At 46.8% G+C, this 20978-nt stretch overlaps 2 protein-coding genes across 8 annotated transcripts in view; both read left to right on the top strand.

Moving 5' to 3' along the window:
* Nucleotides 1–14117, top strand: part of LOC125452562 (serum response factor-like) — a 116639-nt gene extending 102522 nt beyond the window's left edge. For all 4 annotated transcript variants that reach the window (XM_048531140.2, XM_048531138.2, XM_048531139.2 and 1 more), the window contains 2 exons: nucleotides 3379–3455; nucleotides 10476–14117. In XM_048531140.2, coding sequence (XP_048387097.1) covers nucleotides 3379–3455; nucleotides 10476–10577 — 179 coding nt within the window. In that variant the 3' untranslated portion in view covers nucleotides 10578–14117. The remainder of the gene's footprint in view (nucleotides 1–3378; nucleotides 3456–10475) is intronic.
* Nucleotides 14118–18896: 4779 nt separating this feature from the next.
* Nucleotides 18897–20978, top strand: part of LOC125452341 (cullin-9) — a 176803-nt gene continuing 174721 nt past the window's right edge. For 3 of the 4 annotated variants that reach the window (XM_059645126.1, XM_059645123.1, XM_059645124.1), the window contains exon 1: nucleotides 18897–19066. The gene's annotated coding sequence lies outside the window, so the exon portion shown is untranslated. The remainder of the gene's footprint in view (nucleotides 19067–20978) is intronic. The other variant, XM_059645125.1, reaches the window with a different exon arrangement.

Raw genomic sequence — 20978 nt, 5'->3', positions numbered from 1 at the left:
CCAGCCAGTGCAACAGAGCTGTGCTGCTTCAAGTCTTTTTGGAAACCCTTTTTTTAAAGAGCTCAGTCTGCAGCATCAGGCTATGCCAACAAGTAAGAAGGAATGGTTGGCCACCAGGCAGTGAAGGAGGATCAGGTAGAACAGTGCAGGAGTTCCTGGTGTGCGTCTTGCTCTTCAACTTGTATGTCAGTGTAAATACTGAGGAGAGCGATGTGTCCATTGAAGTAAGCAGCCAGACCCCAGTTCACCGCGCTGCTGGCTCAGCCGTACAGGAGGAAGGCTGGCAAAGGGATTGGAATTGTGGATTTTACAGTTCAGGGAGCTTGTAAGTGTTTGTTTATCCACCATAGGTGCCATGGGGAAGGTGTAACTGAGGGGGTGTAGAACATCCTGAGTGATGGGCTGTGAACAGCCGGTAGTCATGGTCCCGTTTGTACCCACAGCATTGAGAGAAGGTGGTGTGAGATCCTAAAGGCAGATTTTTAAAATCTACATTAAATACTAGTAAACAGGACCCCAGTGTTAGTAATCTCTGGATTATCCCTGGTTAGATCAGAAACAGCAAAATTGGGCAGCTGAATGCCTGACTAGAGAGATGGTACCAGAGGGAGGACTTTGGAGCATTGACCTGTTTGAATCTACTGGTGGGAAAGCTGGGACCTGTTTCTGCTGGAGGAGTTTTAGCTGAACAAATCCCAGGCTGTGAAATAAAACGGGGAGCAAGAAAGAGTTTAAAAAAAAGGACTTGAGTAAGGGCTCGTTGAATATTCAATATTCGTCCATTAATTCATTCAAAGAAGAAATAAGATGGGGGAGTATTTAATGAATAGCAGGACATTGAGTTGCTGAAAGGAACAGAGGGATCTTGGGGTAATTATTCATAGATCCCTGAAGTCAGCAGAATGACAATGTGAATAGGATTGTTAAGAATGGATATGGGACAGTTGCTTTCATCAGTCATGACACAGAGTATAAGAGCAAGGGGGTAATGTTGGAATTGTATAGAGCATTGGTCAGGCCACAACTGGAGTACTGTGTGCAGTTCTGGTTACCCCATTACAGGAAGGATCTGATAGTACCAGAGGGGTTCCAGAGGAGGTTCACCAGCATGGTGCCTGGGGTGGAGAAATTAAGCTGTAAGGAGAGACTGATTGGCTTGAGTTGTTTTCTTTAGGGCAAGGGAGACTAAGGGTGGATATTATTGAGGTGTAAAAGATTATGAGGGGTATGGAGAACAGCAATACCCCATAGTTGAGGGATCAATCACAAGGAAGCATAGTTTTTGGGTAAGAGGCAGGAGATTCAGAAGGGATGTTAAAAAAATACTTTGTCCACTCAGCAGATGGTGGAAGTCTGGAATGTGCTGCCAAGGAACGTAGTGGAGGCCAGAAACCTTACAATCTTTAAAAGATATTTGGGATGAGCACTTCAAACATCATAACATATGGGGCAAGTGCACAAACCTGGGATTAGTGCACCTTTTAGTGGTAGTTATGTCAGTATGGACTTGCTGGCCTGAAGGGTCTTTTCTGCACTGTTTGAGTCTATGACTATGTATAATAGAATGTAAACATCTGACCCAGGGAACGTGTAATCCAAAATTGGTGTGAAAAGCTGTAATTGAACAAAGGCTGCTGTTAAAGAGGAACGACTTGGGATACGGTGGAGCTACATATCCACGTATCGAAAAGTAGAGTGAATAAAGCATTGGCCCCTGAATGGTGACCGAGGAAGAGTAGGGTGAGTTAGAAAAGGGGCACTGCGATACATGTCACATCAATCCTGCAATGCATTGTCAGGCTGGATTTAGAAAGTTCAAAAATGTAATGCAAAAGGGAAAACAGAAGCAAACAGAGTATGGACAGATATAGGAAACCCGTGTAAAACAAAAGGGAATCTTTTTAAAGTTTTTTTATGGAGAGAGGGCCGCAATGGAGACTTCCACATAGAGACAGAGAGTATGGCTAAAGTATGAAATGAGTACTTGCACTTGTCTTTACTAAGAAGGTAATGCCGTGACATAGAGAAAGAGAAGAGTGTTTAGGCACTGAAAGACTAACATTTGACAAAGTGGACAGCTGACTTAACCTAAAGTAGATACATCATCAGGAACAGATTAGAGGCACCTAAGGGGAATGAGCATTGTACGGGGGTCTGGTCACAAACCTCTGGAAGTCAAGTGGTGCCAGAACACTGTAGAATAGTAAATGTTCTTTTATCAAAAGGGGGATTAACCCATCTCCAGGCAAATTAGTTTAATGTCCGTGGTAGGAAAGCTTTTGGAAATGATAGCCCACATGAAAGGTCAAGTCCATAGTGAAGGGTTGGGGCCACAGTGGAAGAGATTTTGAACTGGAGTTCAGTGGGCTAAGGGATGCTGCACACAGGCAGGGGAATACATGAAGTGAGAAGGAAGGGAACTTAGAAGCTGGTGCAGGGATTGACAGTGAGATCCCAGCACCCAGCAGGGACTGACACAACAGAGGGGTCAGGAGCCAGGAGACCAGTTCTGAACTCCCCCGCGCCCCCCCCACCCCCCTTCACCCCTCATTCTGATTGCTATTCTTCCCGCCCCCAGCCTGTCCCAATATCTTCCCTTCCCCCATCTCAGATCTCCAAACCTCCCCCCATCCCCAGTCGAATCAAATACCCCAGTTCGATGTCCATCTCCCCCATACCCAGTACCACTATCCTCTGTTCCTATATCTTTGCCCCCACAACTCCAGTCCTGATCTCTTTTCTCTACCCTTCCCCTCCCTTTGCTGAAACCTCCACATGTGGAGTTGAAATGGTGGATTTCTTGCTCTGGTCGGGTATCATTCGGGTCCACCTATCGAATGTATGGCTGCACTGGGGAGGCAATGGCCTAGTGGTATTGTTGCTGGACCGTTAATCCAGCGACCCAGATAACATTCTGGGGACTCGGGTTCGAATCCTGCCATTACAGATGGTGGAATTTGAATTCGTTGAAATATCTGGAATTAAGAATCTACTGCTGACCATGAATACATTATCGATTGTTGGAAAAACCCACCTGGTTCACTAATGTCCTTTAGGGAAGGAAACTGGTCTGGCCTACACGTGACTCCAAACGAACAGCAATGACTCTGAACTGCCTTGTGGGCAGTTAGGGATGGGTAATAAATGCTGGAAATGTGTAATCACGGTGGGGGGAGGGGGGGTCTGTGTGGAATGTTGCAAAGCAGGAGTAAAACTTTGGAGCTGAGATTGAATAAGATCAAACATTTCTGAGGAACATGATGACAAAGCCAATGTGAGGGAGACGAAGCATTTGGGAGTGAAGGCTGGTAAAGAATGTGATTGAAGATTTAAGCCTGGCCTTGGAGTTTACATGGAGTTACTTGTGGTCTTTTGCAGGTGGTGTCCCTCAGGTTGTGCTCACTGCTCCCACAGGAACAGTTCAAATCCCATTGTCAGCCGTCCAGCTACACCAGGTATGGTGGCAACATTAATGAAAACCTGAATGAGATTCACTTTTCATGCATCCTGGGTGATCGCTCTCTCGCCCTCGCTCTCTTTCTGTTGCTCTCCCCCACCGCTGTCTGTACTCCATCTCTTTGTGACCCGCTCTCCCACTTTCTCTGTCTCCTGCTCCATGTCTCCCTCACCTTTGCCAATTCCCGCCTCTCTCTCTCTCTCTCTCTCTCTCTCTCTCTCTCTCTCTCTCTCTCTCTCTCTCTCTCTCTCTCTCTCTCTCCCTCCCTCCCTCCCTCCCCCTCCTATCTCCCTTCCTTTCTTTCCTTCCTCTCCCATCTCTCCTCACTTTTTACTTGTCTCTCTGTCCAACTCCCACCATTCCTATCTCTCATCAAACAGTTTTACAGCTTAGAATGAGGCTCTTCAGCCCATATTGCACATGTCAGTAATCAAACATTTATCTATTCTATTCCCAAGGTGCTTCAAGTGATCATTTCAATACTTATTAAATATTGTGATATTCTTTTAAACAATGAATTCCAGATAGAATTCTTCCTTTAATCCTCTTTAAACCTCCTGCCCGTTGCTTCAAAACAGTGCCTCCTGGTTACTGAAAGGTTTCTCCCTATCTTTCAATGGTCCTCATAACCTTGTATGTCTCCCCTCAGCCTTCTCTGCTCTAAAGAAAACAATCTCAGCCCATCTAACCTCTGCTTAGCTGAAACGCTGCAGCTGAGGCCACATCCTGGTGAATCTCGTGTGCACCCACTGTCTTTCTTATAATCGCGGACCTTCCCATTGTACGTTGACCAGACCTGCACAGACTATTCCAGCTGTGGCCTACACAGTGTTGTCTACGGCTCTGTTATGACCTCCTTGCTCTTGTATTCACTGCCTCCACTAATGAAGGCAAGTCTCCCATATGCAGCCTTAGGCAGTTCATCGACCTGTCCGTCAGTCTTCAAGAATCTCTATAATTATGCTCATTAATTTCCCTCTCATCCTCTGTACTTCCTATGGTCTAACCTTTCAATTGGTACTCCCTTGTCTTGCAAGTCCTCCCAAAATGCATCACCTCACACTTATCCGCATTAAATTCCATTTGCCACTGTTCGATCCACCTGACTAATCCGCTATATCCTGCTGTAGTCTGGAGCTATCCTCCTCACTGTTTACCACCCCGTCAATTTTTGTACCATCTGTGATCTTACAGATCATACCTCCTTCCTTCATGTCTAGATCATGATCATAGAATCTCTAGTGTGGAAATGGGTCATTTGGCCCAATGAGTCCACACCAACCCTCCAAAGAACATCCCACCCTGGCGCATCCCCATCCCCATCCCCTACCCTATTTCTGTAAACCTTAATTTCCCATGGCTTGAACACCCCGAAAAACTATGGATAATTTAGCATGACCAATCCATCTACCTGCACATCTTTGGACTGTGGGAGGAAACCAGAGCACCCGGAGGAAACCCACGCAGACATGGGGAGAATGTGCAAACTCCACACGGACAGTTGCCTGAGGCAGGAATCGAACCCGGGTCCCTGGTGCTGTGAGGCTGCAGTGCTAACCACTGAGCCACCGTGCTGCCCGCAACAAACAGAAAAAAACCCTGTGGTACACCGCCAGACACAGGCTTCCAGTCACAAAACACCCTTTGATCGGCATGCTCTGCTCCCTACCATGAACCCAGTTTTAAATCCAATTTGCCAAATTGCACTGGATCCTGTGGGCTCTTAATTTCTTAACCAGTCTGCCGTGTAAGACTTTATCAAAAACTTTACTGAACTCCACGTAGACAGCACCAACTGCATTACCGTCACCTCCATACCTCATCATCTTGAAAAGTTCAATCAGATTTCTCATATACAATCTCCCCCAACAAAGCCATGCTGACTTATCCTCGATGAACCATTGGCCTCTAAATGGAGATTAATTCTGTCTCTTGGAATATTTTCCTTGAATTGCCCTCGCGCTGATATTAGACTCACTGACTTGCAGTTCTTTTGTTTATCCCTGATTATTTGAGGGTCTATACTAATTTCCTAACAATATGATTCCCCCTTTTGTTTCTTATTGAATTTCTACCCATCTAGCCTCATTTAGGGGGCCTTCTTCTCATCTCCTTATCTCCTCCATCTTCTCTGGTTAACCCTAATTGGTCTATCTTGTGCTGAAAACACTAGCACCTCACTGGGATAAATATCTGCTGTGAGCTATGAGCTATCTATTTAAACATCTGCCACTGTTCATCAACTGTCTTTTCTACTAAACTCCTTCCTCAGTCCATTCCAACCAGTCCATTACATCTCAAATTAACAACATTCCTGCACCACCCTTTCCTTCCTGCCTTCCCTTTAAAAAAATCACATAGCCCTGAATATTTTGTTTCCAGTTTGATTTCCTTGTAACCATGCCTCCATAATAGCTGTAAGATCATACACCTGAATTTTTGTCACTAATTTATTTATTTTGTTCCAAATACTACATGCATTCAAGTAAAGAGCCATGCATTTTGCCTTTGAACCTATTGTTTCCCATTTGTTCCTTCCCCCTTCCCCCTCCTCTGTCTCTCTCTTTCTCCTTCACTGCTCTTCCCCTCTCCCTCTCCTTCCCTCCCCCTTCACCTCTCCTCTCTCACTCTTCCCCTTCCTCCCTTGTTTCTCGCCTCCCCCTCCTCTCTCTCTGCTTCACCCCTCCTTTCTCTCTCTCCTTCGTCCTCCCATTACTTCCTCCTATCTCTCCTACCCTCCTCTCTCTCCTTCCCTCCTTCTGTCTGTCTCCTTCTGTCCTTCGGCCTCTTTCTCCTCCCCTCTCTCTCTACTTCCATTTCCCTCTTGTTTCCCCCTTTTCTCTCTCTCTCTCCTCTCCTTTCCTTTTGACTCTGCCTCCCTTCCCATTCTCTCTTTTTCCCTCCCCTCTTTCCTACTTCCCCTTACTCTCTCTCCTTCCATTTCCATTTCTCTCTGTCTTCCCTGCCTCTACTTTGGTCTCTTCTCCCTCTCTCTCTCCTTCCATCCTTATATCTCTCTCCTTCACCCCCTTCTGTGTCTGTCTGTCACCCTCTCTCTTTCTCTCTGCTTCACCCCTTTTCTCTTCACTTCCTTCCCCCTTCTGTCCCCTTCCATCCCACCCTCTCTCCTTCCCCACTTCCCTCCCTCCTCTCTTTATCTCCTTCTGTCTTCTGCCTCTCCTTCCCACAGCCCTCCTCTCCATCTCTCTCTGCTTTAATTCCTTCTCCTCTCTCCTTTCAACCTTCTCTGTCTCTTGCCCCACTGCTGTCTTGCTCTGTCTCTCCTTTCACCCATCTCTCCCCCCAGCCCACATCTTTGTGTTCATCCCCTCCACATCTCTCCCTCGTTCCTTCTCCTTTTGCTGTATCTCTTCCCACACCCTTTGTTTTCTGTCCTTCCTCCTTATCTCTCTCTGCTTCCCTCCCTCTCTCCTGCCCCCCACTTCTGCTTTATTTCTTTTCTCCCTTCTCTGTCTCCTTCCCAACCCATTCACACCCTCCTGGCCCCCACCTCCTTTCCCTCCTCTTCTCCCATCCCTTCCGCAGATAGGCTAGAGAAAAGGGAGCCACCAGCATGAAGTGGTGCTGTTTGTTTTACCTGGCTCCTAGACGAGCTCGGGGATTTGGTCACTGATATTTGTCCATAATGTTTTTGTCATTATGAACTGTTGAGAGACTGGGGAGAAACTAATCAGAGAGCACAGATTCTCTGTCACTAGTGATGCATAGCTTCTGTCAATCCAATCTGTCCAAATTTAAATCTGTTCAACTGCAACTCCTGAAGATACCAGGAGATAGGTAATTAGAGTCCCATGTCTCCCTCTCTCCCAGAGGCACAGCTGTACAGTGACAACTGTCTCTGACTCTCAGAGGGACAGGTGTATAGTGCTTGGTGTCTATGACCCTCTCTCTCAGCAGGACAGCGAGATCCAATGTATCATTCTCTGCCTCTTCCGCCATCTGCAATCCACCTGCAGTCACCATAACCAGAGATGTTTTCCCTCCCTGTCCCTATCTGCCTTTTACAGCGACTGCACTCCCTGCAGCTTCCTTGTCTGCTCCACACTCCCCACTAATCCCACCACCTTACCCTTAAAGTGCAGGAAATGCTGCACCTGCCTCTACACCTCCCCCCTCACTTCCATTCGAGGCAATTCCATCCCCTATTCCCAATTCCTTTACCTCCGCCGCATCTGTTCCCTGGATGGTGCGTTCCACTCCCGTACATCTCAGATGTCCCTGTTCTTCAAGGACCGCAACTTCCCCCTCTTCACTCATCGAGAACGCCCTCGACCGTGTCTCCTGCATTTCCCGCACCTCGTCCCTCACATCCCGCCCCTGCAATAACCACCCAAAGAGAATCCCCCTCATCCTCACATACCACCCCACCAACCTCTGGATACAACGCATCATCCTCCGACACTTCTGCCATCAACGATCCAGCCCCACCACCAAAGACATTTTTCCACCCCACCCTTGTCTGCCTTCCGGAGGGACCACTCTGTCCATGACTCCCTTGTCCGCTCCACACTCCCCTTCAACCCCACCACACCCGGCAACCGCAGGAAGTGCTACATTTGCCCCCACACCTCCTCCTCCACCCCCATCCCAGGCCCCAAGAAGACTTTCCACATCAAGCAAATGTTCACCTGCACATCCACCAATGTGGTATACTGCATCTGCTGTACCCGTTGTGGCTCCCTCTACATTGGGGAAACCAAGTGGAGGCTTGGGGACCGCTTTGCAGAACACCTCCACTCGGTTCACAATGAACAACTGCACCTCCCAGTCGCGAACCATTTCAACTCCCCCTTCCATTCCTCAGACGGCATGTCCATCCTAGGCCTCCTGCAGTGCCACAAAGATGCCACCCGAAGGTTGCAGGAACAGCAACTCATTCAGCTTGGGAACCCTGCAGCCAAATGGTATCAGTGTGGATTTCATCAGCTTCAAAATCTCCCCTCCTCCCCCCACTGCATCCCAAAACCAGCCCAGCTCATCCCCGCCTCCCTAACCTGTTTTTCCTCTCACCTATTCCCCTCCTTCCACTTCAAGCCGCACCTCCATCTCCTACCTACTAACCTCATCCGGCCCCCTTGACCTGTCCGTCCTCCCCGGACTGACCTATCCCCTCCCTACCTTCCCACCTACACTCACCTGTACAGGCTCCATCCCCGCCCCTTTAACTTGTCTGTCTCCTCTCCACCTATCTTCTCCTCTATCCATCTTTGATATGCCTCCCCCCCCCTCTCCCTATGTGTTTCAGAACCCTCTCCCCATCCCCCTTTTCTGATGAAGGGTCTAGGCCCAAAACGTCAGCTTTTGTGCTCCTGAGATGCTGCTTGGCCTGCTGTGTTCATCCAGCTTCACACTTTGTTATCTCGGATTCTCCAGCATCTGCAGTTCCCATTATCTCTGATACAACACAAACCTTCCACATTAGACAGGGGTTCACCTGCACATTCGTCAATGTGGTCTGTTGCATCCGCTGCTCTCAATGTGGTCTCCTCTACATTGGTGAGACCAAGTGGAGGCTTGGACACTTTCATAGAGCACCTGCGCTCTGTTCATGACAACTGACAGTCGTGAACCATTTCAACTCCCTGTCCCACTCCCTGGGTGACATGTCCATCCTGGATCTCCTCCAGTGTCACATTGACACCACCCGCAAACTGAAGGAGTAGCACCTCATTCCGCCTCGGGAGCCTACAGCCCAACAGTCTCAATGTGAATTTTACCAGTTTCAAAATCTCCTCATCCCCCGGCCTCATCCATTGACCAACCCTCCCTCTCATCCCAGCCTGCTTGATCTGTCCATCTTCTCCCCTACCTATCCACCTCATCCATCCCACTGACCCAGCACATTCTACCTGCACTCAGCTATCACCATCCCACCTACCTTCCCCAGTCCCACCCCTCCTCTCCCTACTTAATTCTGAGCTCCTCTCCCCCTCCCCATTTCAGTTTGGCACGTAACAGCTTCTTGACAGCACATACAGTTCAGTCATTTTAGATTATGTCTCAGGGCTTCACCTTTTAGTGAGGATTCTGTTGTTCTGTGCTTATCTCCTCTGAACACATCTCTTTCTTCCATTATCTAACATTATTTTTATTTACTTTAACCAAGTATTTTGCAGTTTAGTCTTTTCTTTGTAGCATTATTGCATTCCTCCCATTGTGTTCAGTAAAAACCTGTTAATTCCTAAGCTTTACTCAATTAAAACTAAAATATCTTTGACCTGCAACACTAAAACTGTTTGTCACAGGGTGTTTCTAGTATTTTCGAGTTTAACCCAGGATTAATTGCTTTAGAGTGAGCAGGGGAGGTGGATTAGGGAGCGGGGTATGTTGAGCAAGGGAGGGTGAGGAGCACAGCTTCTTTCTTTATTCGTTGACAGGATGAGGGCATCACTGGGCAGGTAGCATTTATTGCCCATCCCTAATTGCCCAGAGGGGAGTTGAGAGTCAGCCACCTTTCTGTTGGTATGGAGTCACATGTTGGCCAGATCAGGTAAGGATGGCCGTTTCCTTCCCTAAAGGATACTCGTGAACCAGATGGGTTTTTCAACAATTGACAGTGGATTCATGGCCATCATTAGATTCTTAAGTCTAGATATTCATTGAATTCAAATTCCACCATCTACCATGGCAGGATTCGAACTGGGTCCCCAGAACATTGTCTGGGTCTCTGGATTAACAGTCCAGTGATAATACCACTAGGCCATCAACTCTCCTTAGTATCCAGAGCAAGAGGGATTAGGGTAGTGTTTAGCGCGAGCGAGGGAGGGGGATTGAGGGGCACAGTGTCCAGAGCAAGGAAGGGTGAGGGGCACAGTATCCCGAGCGAAGCCGTTTAGAGAATAATGTCCAGTGTGAGCAATGGAGGGATGGGGAATTAGGGAATATTATCCAGCGTAAGCGACAGAGGGATGGAGAATTAGGGCATAGTGATCAATGTGAGGGATGGGGAATTAGGGAATAGTGTCCAATATGTGACTGGCCCTTTTTGTTTTCACAGATGGCAGTCATTGGGCAGCAGTCATGCACTGGTAGCCTGACTGAGCTTCAGGTGAGCAGCCTAGAGACGTCACACAGCAACAAGCTGGCCCAAAACGATTAACCCTTCATATCCAGGACTGAGAGAAGCAGCATCTATTTAAAAAGAGAAACTGAGTGCCATATTTATTTATTTTTTTCCCCCCTCACCCTTCACCCCTGTTTTATTCAGAAAGAATGGATGGAACTTTTTCTAAATCAATGTGAAATTACCGATGGCCTAAGGATTATCTTTTACACAATTCAAAGCGATTTGCACGCTGTGGACCCATATCAAACCAAACTCAGCCAAAAATTGACACTGTTGTGAGAGTCTTGTAACGACTTGAAATCACTCCTCTGCCTGTCCCTTGGAGGAACATCGTCATTTTGTTCAAAATGCATCTGGTTTTGTCATTGCTCCAGTTTTAGCCGTGATGCTCTAGCTTGGTTTGGGCTGTGCTGGGACAGGGTAGGGGCACTGAGCAGGGTGTATGTGGACAGACACAGGAGTCTGCTGAAGCTGTGTGCTGACTTCAACCCTTGGTGACATCGTGCTTTGATCTTGTTTTGGAAGTCGAAGGATATCATGGCATTAATTTTCCATATCTGTTTCTCCAGCAGTTCTTTTGAGATTATATTTTTACTGAAAACAAAATTGTTGGAGGTGTGTGTATATAAATATGCATGTGTATATTATACATGTGTGTAATATGTAGATACAAAATATGCACCCATATATAATATATATGTATTGCTCATATACGCACACACAAGAAGTTTAGTATTTAGAAAGTTTTTTAATGAAGTCTATATGAACTTGATCTACGCTGAATTAATTGATTTATTAGAGTGGCCTTTGGAAGGGGATCACCATAAGTGACTTCACTCACGATTCTGCACTAAGGGAGCAAACATTCGGTGAAAAGCATTTCTGCTCCTGGTTGCTGTCCAGCGCCCCCCCCCCCCGATCCCAAGCTCGAATGTCTACCTACTGACCAGTTCTATGATTGGGATTATGATTGATTATGCTGCCCTCACTGAGTGGGGTCAGGTTTGGGATAGGCTGTACTCCCTTAACTTGGGTGGGGTCAGGATTGGCCGTGCTGCCCTCACCGGGTGGGGTCAGGATTGGCCGTGCTGCCCTCACCGGGTGGGGTCAGGATTGGCCGTGCTGCCCTCACCGGGTGGGGTCAGGATTGGCTGTGCTGCCCTCACCAGGTGGGGTCAGGATTGGCCATGTGCCCTCACTGGGTGGGGTCAGGATTGGCCATGCTGCCCTCACTGGGCGGGGTCAGGATTGGCCGTGCTGCCCTCACTGGCCAGGGTCAAGATTGGCCGTGCTGCCCTCACCAGGTGGGGTCAGGATTGGCCGTGCTGCCCTCACCGGGTGGGGTCAGGATTGGCCGTGCTGCCCTCACCGGGTGGGGTCAGGATTGGCCGTGCTGCCCTCACCGGGTGGGGTCAGGATTGGCCATGCTGCCCTCACTGGGTGGGGTCAGGATTGGGATTGGCTGTGCTGCCCTCACCGGGTGGGGTCAGGATTGGGATTGGCCATACTTCCTTAACCTGGGTGGTGTCAGGATCGGGAATGGTTGTAGCGAAAACAGAAATTACTGGAAAACCACAGCAGGTCTGTCAGCATCTGCAGAGACAGAAACAAAGTTTGATATTTTGAGGCTCGTTCTGAAGAAGTCACACTGGACTCAAAATATTAACTGTTTCTCTCTCCACAGATGTTGCCTGACCCACTGAGTTTCACCAGCAATTTTTGTTTTCAGTGGCTGCACAACACTGTTTTGGACAAGCTTGGGTTTGTTTGTCGTTTTGACCCCATTGCCTACAATCAGCCTGTCAAACTCTTTTCGCCTCCTGTTCAAATTTGAATCTTTACCCAGACAAATGTGAAGAATCTCTGTGTCACAGAACGAGATAAAACAGGGATGGGGGTGATCTAGGAGTGGCAGAGTTGGTATAAAGAAAGATGGGGTGAGTTTGTTGTTTTATATGAGCAGCTTTTCTGGGACAATGGAATTGGTTGTTTCCTTTAAAGATCATTGTATGTTCATTAGTGAACGACACTGTGGCCTTTCTCCAGTAGAAGATGATAGACTGCAGGGATTCTACTAGCCAGGCTTAGGCCGTGACAAAACCACACCCTGGCCCAGATCTCAGTCAGTAATAGGGGTAAGCATTGTTCTTGACCCTGATCTTTGTTCAGAACTTTTTGCTGTATTGAGTGTCAGAAAGAGGCCAGGATTAAACAGGGTCGTGCATTTGATTGCTTTAAACCCCAAATTACTTCCTCTTCCTTCACACTCACTGTGTGAGCACTCTTATTTGGAGTATAAACCTGCCTCATTGTGCAGTTTGTTCCCCAGTGAATGGCTGCATCGCCCAGTGGACAGGTCAACAGTCACACTGACATGGCAAGGTATTGGTGCTGTATGTGTGGGAACTGAGTGTGAGAGAATTAGCTATCTGCCAAATCATATTTTCTCTGGTCTGAAACACTGCATGGATCATCTGTTTTTGGCCTGCATGTAATCCAGTAATTTACAGGTCAATCTGGTTTTTATTAACTCAAGCCACATAACACCAGTTTACAGTCCAACAGATTTATTTGAAATCACAAGCTTTTTGAGCACTGCTCCTTTGGTCAGATGAATGACTTCACAAGAGCAGCGGTTCAAAAGCTTGTGATTTCAAATAAACCTGTTGGACTGTTACTTGTTTTAGTGTGACTTCTGACTTTGTCCACCCCAGTCAAACACCAGCACCTCCACGTCATGGTTTTATTAACACAAAGGTGGCTGGTTACAATCATGGAGGAAGAGATATTGAGAGTTATGCCCATGTCAGCCATCTCCCTGTGAACGTAGGCTGCTCTCCCCCTGGAGCTCCCTGCTGGTTGGTAATTCCCACCCTCACCCCCTCCGCCCCTCCCTGGCTCTGTACAGATTTCTATTTCACACTGACGCTGCCCACTCCAGGTAGCTGGGGTTCCTCTGTTCTGCATCTTCCCAGTTTATGGCCTTCTCAATGATAATCCCTGACCTTTGTACGTGCCACGGTCCCTTCAAGTTTAGACCCACCTACAAGCAGCAGTTTTTTGTATTTGGTGCTATGAAGGGAAACATTTTCATAGGAAGTGGCCACTACCTTTTATAAAATGCCTTTGAGAGAGAGAGTTTATTTTTATAGGTGTTTATTCAGTATTTATGTATCACAGAGAAGATGAAAAAAAAACACTTGTAAAATTGTATTGCAGTTTATGTGTAAGAGTTTGTATCACACAGGCGGGGGGGTGGTGTGTATGTTTTATACATTTTTTCCATGGAATACAGAACGATCAACGTTTCAGTGAAAGGGACAGGATGTGCTGGAGCTCAGCAGCTCGCCATGCCCACAGCCTGTCACACCAGGATCTGTTGTGATTTACACCGCAAAAGCTTTTTTTTCAAAAAGAGAGAAATCCTGCTTGTTTACTTTTATTGTTGTGTTTGGATTCTGTTTTTTTCCTTTGTTTCCAGAGCTCTGGAAAGTTTGTGTATGTAAACACAGTACTGTGTCCAGAGACATCTTTCTGTATTTGAAAAGAATAAAAGTGCTGTTTGGATAAACATTACAGATTGAGACCCAGCAGTTGTGCCCACCCTGTCGGTGTCGTAACTGAGATTTAATGGACATTGTATCCCTGCTCAGCAGTTATCTGTGTGGATGTGTCTGTTATATACAATCTGTCCACAAAGTTATATGCATTTGTGTGCTCATGTTGTTACATGCTTACCTTCATGTGTAACAGTTCATATGTTTTAAACTGAGACCAGGGTCTTCCCTAATATAAAAGTCAATGGGTAGTCAGCCACTTACGTACTCCCCATTTATAGTCTTCAGGCCATTAATTGGCTGCTTGAGGGCTTCACTTTGTCCATTGTGTGAACTGCTTGGCTGGCTGTGCAGAGGATGGCAGCTCTCTGCAGTGGCCATGGCTGTGAGCTGCCACCAGTTCAGGCTGGCAGGCATCGCAGCATGGTTAGGAACTCGGTGTGGTCAGGGTGAGGAATGAGGGTGAAGTGTCTTGGATTGCTCTCAAGATGGCTGCCTGCCCACTGAGCTTCACTGACATCAGCCTCACCCTCCATGGGCAGATGCAGCTTCGTGACCACTTGAGGGTCACAATTAGCCTGCAGCAAGCAAGCCACGTGATGCTAACCCACCCACTGGTAAAATTGCAGTGAGAACGTATAGGCTGCTGTCCTCCCATGCCATCCTGTCTATAGAGGATGTAAAACTGGTCTTTGTGTCTCAAGTATGAATGGTCATGGATGGAACAATACAGTACAGGAACAGGCATTTCAGTCCACCAAGCCTATGCCAGTACATACCCCTTTCTAATGTAAAAATCTTCTTGCTCCTACACAGATGATATTCTTCTATTCCCTGCTCTAATCATACATTTTTCAAGATGCGTCTTAACTGTTGCTGTTGAACCTGCCTCCCCCACCTCCTCTGGCAGAACGTTCCATGCACTTACCACCCTCTGCGTAAAAATCTGCCTCATACATCTCCTGTAAGCTTCACCCCTTTTACCTGAAACCTTTGTCCCCATGTAATTGACATTTCTATCCTAATAAAAAGACTTTGACTTATGCATTCTACCCAGATCTCTCATAATTTTGTAAACTATCAAGTTGCTCCTCAGATTCCAATGTTCAAGTGGAAACAAAGCAAATTTGTCCAATCTGTCCTGATAGCTAATACCTTCTAAATCAGGCAACACACAGGTAAACTGTTTCTGTACCCTCTCCAACGGTTCTACTACTTTCTGGTAGTGTGATGACCAGAATTGTACACAATATTTTAAATGTGACCCAATTAAAGACCTGTACAGCTGCAACATGATGTGCCAATCTCTGCCCCAACCAATGAAGGCAAGCATGCCATGTGACTACTTGACTTATACATTTGTTTGCCACTTTCAGGGAACTGTAGACCTATATGCCTATATCCCCTGGGCTACTGCTACGAAGGGTTCTGCCATTTACTGCATACTTCTCTCCTGCATTAAGACTTTCCAAAATCCATCCCCTTGCATTTCCCTGGATTAAATGCCACCTGCCATTTCTACACCCTAGTCTTCAACCTGTCTATGTCCTGTAGCAATCCTCCTCAATATCTGCAGCTCCCCCAATGCTTTGTGTTATCTGCAAACATACTAATCAGACCACCTATGGTATCCTAATCATTTATACATGTTTTTACAAATGACAAGGATTCCATCACTGATCCCTGTGAAACAACACTGGTCACAGATCTCTGGTCTGAGAAACACCCTTCAGCTGCCACTCCCTTTCTTCTATTACTGAGTCAGTCCTGTATCCATTTCATCAGATCGTTGACATTCCCACGTGACTTCACCTTCTGTGCCAACTTGCCATAAGGGACTTTGACAAAGGCCTTGCTAAAGTCCACACAGACAACATCTACCACTCTGCCCTCATTGATCCTCTGTGTCGCTTCCTCAAAATACTTAAGTCTGTCCAATGTCTCATCATTACTGAGGCAACATCCAGGTAAATCTCTGCACCCTCTCCTGTGTGCTCATATCACTTCTCTATTGTGGGTTCCAGAACTGCGCACAATACTCTAGCTGTGGCCTAACCAATAATATAGTTCCAGCATAACCACCCTGCTCTTAAACATAATGGCTTCAGGGCCTGGTGTTTTATTTTTGAGAAAGCTACAGATGGGCCCCTGAAAAATACTATTCAATTCTTAAAAGCAGATTCTATTTAGTCTCCATCTAGGCACTACTGACGAGATATCTGGCTAGACGATAATAGAACTATAGGCGTCTCACGAGTTCAGCTCGTTCTAGATAACAGACTATTTATCTTCGTATAGAACTGTTTCCTTTAACCACTCTTTCTAAACTTTTCCATCTATACAAGTCTGAGTGACTCATAACCCTGAGATTCACCAAAGTTGACCATTGTGCTTGAGAGGGATTTTAAACTAAATTGGGAGGAGAATGGGAACCAACATATCGAAGAAGGGAGGAATAATTGTGTGTAAAGGAATGAAAGCTTGGCAGATATGAGAAGTCCAACCATATATGATAGGAGCAGATGACGAAAATGTAAGTATAAATGCACAAAGTGTGATAAATAGGGCCAGCACAAATGGTTGTTTGTTGTTTGATGTAATAGGTATAATGTGTGTCAAAAACAGTAGGATGGGGAAAAGGAAGTGGAGCGGCCAGATTGAAAGGGGAAAATGTTGCGAGTCTGGAAAGAAAGGATGGCCCTTATATCAGTCTCCCCAATAGAGGAAATTTCTTCTGGATATTCACCCTGTTTCGTCTCCAAGATCATCTGATCTGATAAGTGTGAGTTGATGAACGTTGAAAGAGGAAACAATACAAGAGAGTACTGGATGAATAGCACAACACTAGGAAACTTAGAGGAACAGAGGGATCTTGTAATGCTTGATTCCTGAAGGTGGCAGGACAGATTAATAGGATCATTAGATACATTCACGACATTTGCCTTTATCAGTTGTGGCAGGGAGCTTATGTTGGAACTGTACAGAATTGGAAGATAAGCACCAAGATGTCCAGATCTCCCTCCAATTAAATAGTATGCTGCTTTTCCATTCTTCCTGCCAAAGTCATAGAATCTCTACGGTGCAGGAAGTGGCTATTTGGCCCATCAATTCTGCATCAACCCTCTGAAGGGCTTCCATGTAGAGCCCCACTCAATCATAGCCCCATAATCCTGCATTTACCATGGCTAATCCACCCAGCCTGCCCATCTTTCGATTGTGGGAGGAAACCGGAGCACCCAGAGGAAATCCACGGAGATGCAGCGAGAATCTGCAAACTCCACACACTCATCATTAAGTGTTATGTCTGCTTTAAGGAGCTGGTCATGGCTAGAATATAGGCTATCGCTTTGTAGTTTAGTTTACTTAGGAAGAGGACATTAACAAAACATCTGTCAAAGTGGAGGCGAAGGGTGTAATATGCTGGAAATGAGAAGTTTTACTCTTGGTATGAATGGGTGGGTTGTTTTATGGGGGATGGTTGATTATGATAGGCTTGTGGCTGCTGGAGGCCAGAAGAGTAAGGATGACTTGATTGAAATGTACATGATACTATGGGGACTTCTTAAAATTGATTTGTGGGATTTGGGTATTGTTTACTAGCCAGTGTTTATTATCCATTCCAAGTATATATTTAACACTCAATGAGAGATCAACAGATTGATAAAGAATTTAGAGATATGGAGTTGACGGCAGAAAACTGGAATCGAAGCCACGATCAGATGAGCTGTCACGTGGAGTAGCTCTGATTTCTTATTATCCCTGGTGTGAAGATTACAGAAAGAGGGGGTTGTTGGGTCAGTAGGGGTTGAGGGCCACGGATCTCTTTGAGAACAGGATGTGAACTTCAAAATGTAGTCAGTGTTTGATGAGGAGATAGATAACTGACGACAGGAGATGACAGTTTCAGGTTCAAACCTAGTGACACGAATTTGAGGTTGAGATTAGAGGCCAGAACCTGGGCCTGATAGTCGAGGTTGGGATTCAAGGCTGGGATTAGGGATCAGGACCAGGAATAGCAGATGAGACTCCTTGTTAGCATTCTGGGTGAAAAGTCAGATTAGCGATGGTATAATGATTGGACAGGGGGCTGGAATAAGATTTAGGGTCAAGCATTAGGTGCTGGGACGAGAGTCAAGGGAAGGGATAGAACTAAAATTGGGATTAGGGACTGCACTGAAATTAGGATTTGGGGTTGGGATGGAGGCTGAGACCTTGGGTAGGGAGTAGGGACCGGGTGTCGATAGGGAGTTAAAGGAAAGGCCAAGACTAATGATTAGATTCCCTACATCGTGGAAAGAGGGTCTTTGGCCCAACATGTCCATACTGCCCCTTGGGGCATCCCACTCTGGCCCATGCCCCCAGAACCCACACGCCCCTGAACACTGCGGACAATTTAGTATGGCCCATCCACCTAGCCTGCACGTCTTTTGGGACTGCGGGAGGAAACCCACGCAGACACGGGAGAAGGTACAAATTCCGCACAGACAAGTTACCCGAGGCTGGAATCGAACCCGGGTCCCTGGCGCTGTGAGGCTGCAGTGCTGCTCGGATCGGCGACTGAGCCTCGTTTCATGTTGCGGTTGGAATTTGGGCAGGGGGCGGGGCCTCGTGGACGGGCGGGGCATGATCAGGGGGCGAGGTCCCATAGACGGGCGTGGCCTAGGGCGGACCCGGCGGGGGTGGTGTGTGCTGGTTCCAGTGGGTGGGCGAGGCCTATGAAGGGCACCACGCGAGCTGCACGCAGCACTTCCGGTCACGGAGACCAACCGTCGCGCGGGCATCGGAAGTGGCGTCAGTAGTCGTTTCTGCGCCACGGAAGCGGGTGGGGGGGGAGAAAACGCGGAGAAGTCGGCGGTGGACTGACCCCGGCTCCGAGGTACAGGCTCTGATCTGCCCAGAAAGACAGATCTCGGCGAAAGCGACTGGTTCCGGCCAGGGGAGAGCCCAGAGGCAGGCCCTAAGCCGGTGAGTCCCGGGAAGAGATGGCCCCGGGCCTTTGGTGGTTCCAGGAGAAGAGGGAGTGGTGAGGTGAATGGGGCAGTGAAGGTAAAGAAGGGCGGGTGGAGGAGGGGGTTGGGATTAGGGGGAACTGGAAAGGAGGAGTGGTGTGGAAAGGAGGGGATGTAAAGGGGTCACGGGGAAAGGCAAAAAGGCAAGGGAAACGAGGTAGTGGCCTCGAAGGGAGGGATCGGGGTTATGTTCTAATGATTTTGAATGTTGCAGAAATGAGTAGGCACTGAGGGTAGAATTGGTGTTGACTATTGGAACTCATTGAAGTGTTGGGAGTGTGATGTTGAGGTTAACATTATACTAAATTTTAACATTGTGGAGTAGCTATCAGCACTTCTGTTTGCAGGAAGCCACAGCTTGCTGTAAACCTTTCCTGTTTTATTTGGTTTCGGGCAGACATGATGAACGTGATTCATGCGACTTTGTGAATCTCTTCCTCTTTTCATCATCCTGCAGATCCTAGTTGTAAATTGTCTGTGGTCTGGAGTAGCACTTGGGGAAGTTGTCCTTCTGATTACTCTTGCTGTAAATGAGTGAATGAGTGTGGCAGTTTGACAGAACTGGGTTTCTCCTTTTTTCTCTCTCTACAACAAAACAGGTGATTGGCAGGACAATTGGTGTCTGGTGCTATGCCTTATCACAATTCTATTTGGGGGGGGAATGAGCACATGAGGTTCATTTAGATGGCTTCAGCCTGGTTGCAATTTTGTTTGTACCAATTTTGCCTTTTAAAAAAAGGCACAGACTGTTTTCTAAATGCTGAGAAAATTTGTGAAGCAGAAGTACAAAGGGATCTGGGAGTGTTGGTCCAGGATTCTCTGAAGGCTAACTTGCAGGTAGAGTTTGTGATTTAAGAAAGTGAACGTAATGATGTCATTTTAAGTCAAGAGGGTTGGAATATAAAAGCAGTGATGTTCTTCTGACACTTCATAAAGCTCTAGTTAGGCCCCATTTAGAATACTGTGTCCAGTTTTGGGCCCCACACCTCAGGAAGGGCATACTGGCGCTGGAGTGTGTCCAGCGGAGATTCACACGGATGATCCCTGGAATGGTAGATTTAATGTACGATGAACGGCTGGGGATCCTGGGATTGTATTCATTAGAGTTTACAAGGTTGAGTGGAGATCTCATAGAAACTTACAAGACAATGTATGGCTTAGAAATGTTGGATGTTGGGAAGTTGTTTCCGTTAGGCAGGGAGGCTAGGACCTGTGGGCACAGCCTTAGAATTAGAGAGGGTAAATTTTAGAATGGAAATGAGATATTTCTTCCGCCAGAGTGTGGTGGGCCTGTGGAATTCATTGCCACGGAGCACACTGGAGGCTGAGACGTTAAATGCCTTCAAGGCAGAGATTGATAAATTCTTGATCTCACAAGGAATCAAGGGACATGGAGTTGAAATGCCCATCAGCCATGATTAAATAGTGGAGTGGACTCGATGGGCTGAATGGCCTTACATCCACTCCTATGTCTAATGGTCTTATGGCCTTAATGAGTGGTTAATCTTGGGTTATGGCCTTTTCGAAATAATATGGAGGTAACAAACAAAGTGGAGAAATGAGGGATGTGGCCTAACCTTTCATAAACACGTTTCAGTCTAAAGGGCCTTCCATGTAGGTGTTCTTATTTAGATCTCCTCTTTTCGGTGAGCACCTGACTTTATCATAATTTACTTAAAAGTAAATGCCACCCTATTCTGACAGCACAAGCTTATGTAGACTTGGGTGAGGTGACAGTAATGCAATCACAAGTATCACCTGACTGCATGTGGCAGATTTCAGTAACTCTCTGTATGAAAGTAGTGAGCCATTTTAACTGACGTGCAACATGTGACCAACTTGCACATGATGTTTCTGTTATGTACTTT

Source organism: Stegostoma tigrinum, chromosome 4, assembly GCF_030684315.1.
Source record: "Stegostoma tigrinum isolate sSteTig4 chromosome 4, sSteTig4.hap1, whole genome shotgun sequence".
Lineage (NCBI taxonomy): Eukaryota > Metazoa > Chordata > Chondrichthyes > Orectolobiformes > Stegostomatidae > Stegostoma > Stegostoma tigrinum.
Note: the sequence above shows the minus strand (reverse complement) of the source record. Positions and strands in the feature narration are given on the sequence as shown.